Here is an 8,648-nt window from a genome sequence, read left to right as displayed (position 1 = left end):
GCTTTATCGTTCTTTAATTCTTCGGCGCATCATCCTCTCTTGTGGCCTATTACCTAATTGGCCAGTTGACCTCCGTAAATCTAATATCCTTAGCGCAATATCTACTCTTCTTGGCTCGATGCCTGAAACCATGGCCCGAAGCCTTCTGTCGATACATCGACCGATCCTCCGACCCGACGTCCAATCTTCTGACATGTTCGCTGCAACCCAACATGATTCTTCCTGCTTTAATTGTCTCATCTTGATCGAAGAATCCTGCGTCACTCAAAACATGGATTAAATCATAGATACTTATCAATTGGTTTCATCATCAAAATCTAAGATTCAACAATATAATATTGGAGTGTAGATATATATTATGATGTGTAGTATATGAGTGCATATGTATGTTATAATGTGTGGTATGACATATACATATATATTACGATGTGCAAAGTGCATATACATGTTGTGAAATGTGATATAAAAGTTGATTGAGGTATTATGATTTTCTATGCATGTACTCTAAATTATTCTCGCACATCCGTATTCTAATTCACTTTAAATAAAAAATTTACCTTCTTATTAGGCATGTATTGTGCTATAATGCATTTGTTTCAAAATATTTTATACATTTGCATATATAATATGCGGTGTGGGAATATGCATATATGTTATGATATATGACGATGGAGTTGCTATAATTTTCTCTTGCATGTGCTATGATCTATGATTTACTTTGAATAAGTGTTATATCTTATTATACGTGTGATATTATAGGGTGGTATTGTTGCCAAAGAGGTCATAAGAAGATAAGTTCACTATGAAATATTCTATGCATTTGTAAAGATGTGCGATATAGGAGTACATATAGATGTCATGATATGTGATATGGCAGTCCATTGGCATACTATAAGTTTCTATTATATATAAACCAATCTGTGCACACATGAATTATAATTTACTTGAATTATAATTTTACCTCTTTACTATGCATCTAGCATGTCACAGGATTATAGGTTGCTAAAGAAATCATAAGAAGATGAGATTATTATAAAAAGTTTCATGCATATGAACTTCAAAAAGTAATACATAACATGATGTATGCTCACTTAAATAAAACTTATACTTATTAAGTTATTATTTATAAGTAAGAATACTAATACTTCACTTATGGACCCATGTCAATATAAATATAGATGATAAGAGATATATATATATATATATATATATATATATATATATATATATATATATATATATATATATATATATATATATATATATATATTAGACACGATATGTACGATACTCTTTTTTTTTATATAAGTAAAAGAACTAATAATAATAAGAAAATAAAATATAATGAATTTCCAACCTACCGGATTTGAACCAGCGACCTAAGGATCAAGCTGCAACACACTACAGTCCTCCGCTCTACCATCTGAGCTAAGGTCAGTCACACATACGTGTGATACTCGAATTTATTTGTTGATAGTAATATGTACAATTGTCAAACACTTCTCTATGTATGAGAGGTAGTGCAATGGTTCAAATTTGCCCATTTTCTACTATACTTTTGATGACAATATAAGTAAATAGAAAAGTGACAATCTATTCTAATTATGCATATATGATTTGAGTAAAATTAAAAGTATGGTGTTATAAATTATAGTATCAAAGAACAAGTCATGAGTTATATAGTATGTATATATCTGTAAAAGCATGGGACATACTGTTTGACCATCTTATAAGTCTATCCATTTGAATTTTATTAATTTCTTTTATTAATAAAATATAGGACAAAAGTTCCGGGGTCGATAAATTGTCACTTTTTGTCCGTGCTTTTGATTCACTGGATGTCAAAAAAAAAAGTAGACTGCATTAGTTGAAGTCAAAGAAAACGGAGGGTTTATTTTTCACACCAGAATGAGTTAGATCAAGAATAAATAATCTAACCTCTAATTAAAATAAAAATAATTTAAAATGTTATAAAATAAAACACGAAGTTGATGAGGAGGTACTTCTGATCAAATTTAACTGAAGGGTCAAATTTAACCGAAGGGTCTTTCAAACTACCCAGGTAATGTTGGATGACGTATACGGTTGACTTGACTTGAGATGTGCCATCATAAAAATGACGCAAATCTTCTTATGTGAAGATCTATCATACTGTAGAAAATATCATTCTTATGAACAAGGGTCACATCCGGAAGACCAAAAAAGTGTGAATGCAATGAGCTGTGTCATTATCACATGCCACTAAGAAGTCTAGAGAATTATGTATCAACATCGTTTGACACTCGAGCACTTTCAGGTTATACAAATTCTTCCCTCTTTCGTTGGAAACAAAACGCGTTATAATATCATTGGAGGAGTACCAACCATCACGCTGGTATCTCTTCTTTTCGTATGACCCGGGTTCTTCGAAGGAAGCCATTCTTGAAGCTGATAAGGTCGACTTTATTTATAAAGTGACTCCTTACTGAACTTGATAAGATCAACTTGACTCGACTTGACTTGAGATGCCGTGCAGCACGCATGCCTTGACTTTTCTTCAGCCATATGTTGTAAGTCTTTTTTTTTTTTCCCAGTTCTTGTATTTGTTATACTTTTCAATCTTTTTTTTTCGAATGACTTGACCACTTCATAGAAACTTTGTTCATCTAATTTGTCGATTTACTCTTAATCCTCTCCTCTGACACTCAAATAAATAAATAAATAATATGAAAGATGTTACTCTCAATTTTGGATGAGATGAATCGCTCAACCAGCTTCTGATAAGATCGAATCGCTCAATAGTGGTCTGCGCAGGACTTGTGAAAGAGTCACGGCATCGAGAAGGTGATTTTGAACGTGTAGAAGATTCCAATCAATCTAGCTAATCATTAATTCAATTGAGCATGATGGGGGATTTGACACATGATTAAACATGTTGACTAGCAGAGGCACTGTCCATCTTTTCTTTTTTCTTGAATAACACGGCATAGAATTCACAAGGCACTGTGTCCTCTAATGCCTAAACATCGAATGTCAGGGGAGTAAAACCTATAAATAAAAGGCCCCTCATCTCTTCGCTCAAACCCACAACAACATTTCTGCACTGCTGTCTTCTTCAGCTGCACCACCGTCATGCCATCTCAACTCTACAGAAGTTCTCTTCCGGCCAACCTCCTCTGGCTACTGGTATTGCTCTCTCCTTTTCTTGTTCTTGTAACAGCAACTTCACTAGGGTCCCAAGCGAGGGCTCTATTACACTGGAAGTCCACCCTCCAAGGTGGGCAATTGCTGGCATCCTGGAACATCGACTCTCGTCCTTGCAACTGGACTGGGGTTGCATGCAGCGTCACACGTAAGGGCCGCTTGGTCATCACCGACGTGCATCTGCCAGATATGAGCTTAGCAGGGCCACTTGATGTATTTAATTTTTCGGCGTTGGGATCACTCGCCACTCTCAACCTCAGTTGCAACCGGCTCAATGGAACTATCCCCCCTGCCATCGCCACCCTCTCGCAGCTGGTAACGCTTGATCTCACTGGCAACCTGTTCGTGGGCAGAATCCCGATCGAGATGGGCTCAATGAAGGGGCTCCAATTCTTAAGCCTGAGTCAAAATCAAATAATGAGTTCAGTACCTCCATCGTTGAGTAACCTTAGTGGCCTTACGCACTTGGACCTGCGACAAAATAAGCTTAGGGGTGTCATCCCCAGGGAGCTGGGGAGACTCGAGAAGTTAAGATTTTTGGAACTTGGGGACAACCAACTATCTGGCTCCATTCCTCCCAGTTTAGGGAACCTGACAAGACTGTATCACTTGGCTCTTTATGAAAACCAGTTAACTGGATCCATCCCTCCACAATTAGGAGATTTAAGAGACTTGGTTTACTTTTCACTCTCTAATAATAGTTTAACTGGTACCCTTTTTTTCATCTTAGGAAACCTAACCAAGTTACAGTATTTATTCTTGTGGAGAAATCATCTTTCGGGTTTCATCCCTCTTGAAATTGGAAATCTAATTGAGGTTTCAAATCTTGATCTCTCGAGTAATATGTTAACAGGTCATATCCCTTCCACCGTAGGAAATATGAGTAACTTGAACATACTTTATCTTTTTGATAATGAGTTATCGGGCTCTATTCCTCCTCAGATTGGAAATCTTCTAGAGATTACCAATCTCTCTCTCCAAATGAACATGTTAGGAGGTCACATCCCTTTTTCATTATGTAACTTAACCAAACTACAGTCTTTGTTTCTATGGAAAAATCAACTTTCTGGATCCATCCCTCATGAGATTGGAAATCTCCTAGAGATTACTGATCTGTCTCTCCATATGAACATGTTAGGAGGTCACATCCCTTTCTCATTATGTAACTTAACCAAACTGCAGTCTTTGTTTCTATGGAAAAATCAACTTTCTGGATCCATCCCTCATAAGATTGGAAATCTAATTGAGGTTTCAAATCTTGATCTCTCGAGTAATATGTTAACAGGTCATATCCCTTCCACCATAGGAAATATGAGTAACTTGAACATACTTTATCTTTTTGATAATGAGTTATCGGGCTCTATTCCTCCTCAGATTGGAAATCTCCTAGAGATTACCAATCTCTCTCTCCAAATGAACATGTTAGGAGGTCACATCCCTTTCTCATTATGTAACTTAACCAAGCTACGATCTGTTTTTCTATGGAAAAATCAACTTTCTGGATCCATCCCTCCTGAAATTGGAAATCTAATTGAGGTTTCCAATCTTGTCCTCTCGAGTAATATGTTAACCGGTCTCATCCCTTCCGCCATAGGAAACATGAGTAATTTGAATATTCTTTATCTTTTTGACAATGAGTTATCAGGTTCTATTCCTGTTGAGATTGGAAATCTTCTAAAGATTACTAATCTCTCTCTCCAAATGAACATGTTAGGAGGTCCCATCCCTTTTTCATTATGCAATTTAACCAAACTACAGTCTTTGTTTCTATGGAAAAATCAACTTTCTGGTTCTATCCCTCGTGGGATTGGAAATCTAATTGAGGTTTTCGATCTTGACCTCTCAAGCAATATGTTAACAGGTCCTATCCCTTTCTCTTTGGGAAATATGAGCAAGTTGAATATCCTTCATCTTTTTGACAATGAGTTATCAAGCTCTATTCCTCCTCAGATTGGAAATCTAATTGATGTTTTCAATCTTGACCTCTCGAGCAATATGTTAACAGGTTCTATCCCTTTCTCTTTGGGAAATATGAGCAAGTTGAATATCCTTCATCTTTATGAGAATAAATTGTCAGGCCCTATACCTCCATCTCTTGGAAACTTAAGGAACCTTACCGACCTTCGTTTATTCATAAATAGACTATCTGGATCATTACCTCCGGAGATGAACAACATCATAGGTTTGACATCGCTTCAATTGTCAAACAACAACTTCTCCGGTTATTTGCCTGCGGACATATGCAAAGGAGGAGCCCTATCATACCTCACAGTGAGCAACAACAGATTCGAAGGTCCTATCCCCATGACCTTAAAGAATTGTACGGGATTAAGCAGGCTCTACCTTCATCATAACCAACTCACAGGAGATATATCTCACAATTTAGGAGTCTATCCGCATCTTTGGTATGTAGATCTCAGCTTCAATAGTTTGTCTGGTACACTCTCACCCGACTGGGGAAGTTGGCACAACCTGACATGCCTAAAAATCTCAAATAACAACATCACTGGAGTGATACGGCCAGAGCTTGGGCACTTGTCGAACCTACAAAAACTGGACCTTTCCTCGAACTACCTGCAAGGAGAGATCCCAAAGAGCTTGGGAAACCTGGCTCATCTTTATAACCTGAGCCTGAGCAACAATCGACTTGTTGGAGAGGTACCAATGGAGTTGGGAAGGATGTCAAATCTTCAACTTCTTGATTTGTCGAGAAACGGATTGACAGGAAGGATACCGTATCAAATCGGCACTTGCATGAAACTCCAACTTCTGAAGCTGAACAACAACAATCTCAGTGGAAGCATCCCTTTGGAGATCGGCAATCTGGTGCACCTTCAAGAAGCGCTTGACCTCGGCCACAACTCACTGACAGGGGAGATACCGTCGCAACTCGGCAAGTTGTCGATGTTGCAGTATTTGAATCTGTCGCAGAATGCCTTCACCGGTGGCCTTCCATCATCTTTGAAGGACATGGTTAGCTTGTCCGTCATAGATGTATCACACAACGAATTGGAGGGGCCTGTGCCTGATAGCCCGTTTTTCCGTAAAGCTCCACTGGATTGGTTCCTCCACAACAAAGGCTTGTGCGGGGTCGTCAAAGGCTTGCCTCCATGTGTTTCATCCGCTACGAGAAGAAATGATGAAAGCAAGCACCACAAAGTAGTCGTTATCTTAGCTATCACTGCTTCCATGGTCTTCATTCTTCTATCACTCATGATCGTTGGAGCTGCCTTGCAATTCCGAAAGAGGAAGAAACAGTCGCTACCTGTTCAAGATAACGGCAACAGAGAAGGTGCATTCTGCATACTGAGTTTTGACGGAAGATACGCGTACAAGGACATCATTGAAGCCACAGAAGATTTCAAGGACAAATACTGTATCGGAACTGGTGCCTGTGGCAGTGTTTATAGAGCCGAATTAACTAGCGGCAAGGTGCTAGCAGTGAAGAAAATTCACCTACAGGAGATCGAGGATACATCGAATGAGATACCCTTTCAAAACGAAATACAAACACTCACTCGAATTCGGCATCGGAACATCGTCAAGCTCTACGGATTCTGCTCCTCTACTCGGCACAAGTTTCTGGTGTACGAGTATATGGAGAGAGGAAGTCTGGGATCCATCCTCAGAAGCGAAGCTGCAGCAGCTGAACTGGACTGGGTGAAGAGGGTGGATGTTGTCAAGGATGTGGCTCGTGCTCTCTCCTACATGCATCATGATTGCGACCAACCCATCGTTCATCGGGATATAACCAGCAACAATATTCTGCTCGATTCAGAATTCAAGGCTTGTGTTTCTGACTTCGGCATCGCTCGACTCCTGCAGCCGGATTCATCGAATTGGAGCATGATTGCTGGCACGCATGGTTACTTAGCACCTGGTAAGATTGTTGTTCTTAATTCTTGACAATCATGGTTCTCTACGTTGGAAGTTGTGTGATCATTTTTTTTTGGCTTGTGTTTGCAGAGCTTGCTTACAGAATGAGAGTGACCACCCAATGCGATGTGTACAGTTTCGGAGTGGTCACGCTTGAGTTGCTGATAGGAACTTATCCGGGAGAGTTCATCTCTGTTCTTCCTTCTTCCGCCGCCCAAAGCAGTTCTGTGAAAACTATATTAGACCAGCGCGTACCGCTTCCTACTGCCGAAGCTGCGGATGAAGTGGTTGCAGTGTTAAGGTTGGCAATTCGCTGCGTGGACGACAACCCAGAAACCCGGCCAACGATGAAGCACATCTTCTACAAGTTGACGACACCGAAGACGCACCCAAACCTCCCATCTCTTGATTCCTTGAAGCTTTCAGACTTGAGGAATGGTGAAAGATGATCGATCCAGTGGACCTCTCTTCCATCGGTTGCGTCTCATACTGACTGACGTCTTAAACGTTTGATCTTTCTCGTCATGGTTATGTAGTCGAGCATCATTTTGCTTCACTGTTTTATCCATTACATTTGATGTTGTAATAGATTTAGCTTTGTCGATGTAAAAACCCCGACCCAGGAAAATTGGAGATGCTACAACCTTGCAATCCTATAGGTTTTCATGTACCAATGTAAATGCCTCAATCGAAATAAATAATTTTCACAGAATAATTATCACGTAATTCAATTCATAATTCGAACCACCCTTAGGATATTTCAATAAATTCAAACTCCCTTAGATTTCATAATATTTCAGTCTAAATGACATATAAAAATAATAATCTGAATATACAATAGTGTCCAGAACTTCAAATCATTCTTCCTCTTTATATAAAAAATGAGCTACCCTTCAAAATCTGAAAATCACTGTAATTCATAGCAAAACTTATCTCTAATAAGTATTTACTTGAAATATATAAATTCTTTAGGCGTCCAATATATGCTTTTGAAATATGCATAAATATCAAATACTTTCTTAACCTTACATGCATTTTACATCACATCAAATACTTCGAATATTTTTCAAAATAACATACATTTAAATATATTTTCATAATAAAATCATAAATATAACTAATGTCTTATCAGATCATAATCACTATAGTGCAAAACCTAGCATTAATATAAATATAATTAAGGGTTCATAAACATAAATATAACTAAGGTATATGTATCACAATAGTAATATGTATTGATGACAAGTCTCAAAATTATATTTAACCCTCATTATGTAGGTAAGAAAAACTAGTTTATGAACATATAACTAATGTATAATCTCATTGGTAAGGTCTAAATCATAGCAATTTTAACCATACAACTGTCATGTTAAAAAAAACTAGTTTATGAATATATAATTAATGTAATTGATAAGGTCTAGATCATAACAATTTTGACCATACAACTGTCACGTAACAAAAATAACATATCAATTATTTTTTACAAAATTAAAAATTTTATAAAATCCTTTTGCATATTATTTTAAATCTAACCAACTCATATCTCATTTGAAACTAATAATAATCAGATTTTTTAATTATTTTCAAAT

At 37.6% G+C, this 8,648-nt stretch overlaps 1 protein-coding gene and 1 non-coding gene across 2 annotated transcripts; one reads left to right on the top strand and one right to left on the bottom strand.

The window, feature by feature from the left end:
• Positions 1-1,351: 1,351 nt before the first annotated feature.
• Positions 1,352-1,438, bottom strand: TRNAY-GUA (transfer RNA tyrosine (anticodon GUA)). Its single transcript is given in 2 exon segments — positions 1,352-1,387; positions 1,402-1,438. It is a non-coding gene; the product is annotated as a tRNA-Tyr (tRNA).
• Positions 1,439-3,049: 1,611 nt separating this feature from the next.
• On the top strand, positions 3,050-7,713 carry LOC103974657 (probable leucine-rich repeat receptor-like protein kinase At1g35710). The gene is made up of 2 exons (XM_065171332.1): positions 3,050-7,063; positions 7,150-7,713. The coding sequence occupies exons 1-2, from the start codon at positions 3,112-3,114 to the stop codon at positions 7,506-7,508; spliced, it is 4,311 nt and encodes a 1,436-aa protein (XP_065027404.1). The 5' UTR covers positions 3,050-3,111; the 3' UTR covers positions 7,509-7,713.
• The last annotated feature ends 935 nt before the right edge of the window (positions 7,714-8,648 follow it).

The sequence above is a fragment of the Musa acuminata genome, chromosome BXJ1-4 (assembly GCF_036884655.1).
Source record: "Musa acuminata AAA Group cultivar baxijiao chromosome BXJ1-4, Cavendish_Baxijiao_AAA, whole genome shotgun sequence".
Taxonomy (NCBI): domain Eukaryota; kingdom Viridiplantae; phylum Streptophyta; class Magnoliopsida; order Zingiberales; family Musaceae; genus Musa; species Musa acuminata.
Note: the sequence above shows the minus strand (reverse complement) of the source record. Positions and strands in the feature narration are given on the sequence as shown.

Coding starts and splice junctions, on each gene's coding strand:
- LOC103974657 (XM_065171332.1), top strand. CDS start 3,112: ATGCCATCTCAACTCTACAGAAGTTCTCTTCCGGCCAACCTCCTCTGG. Junction 7,064..7,149: donor GCATGGTTACTTAGCACCTG/GTAAGATTGTTG, acceptor TTGTGTTTGCAG/AGCTTGCTTACAGAATGAGA.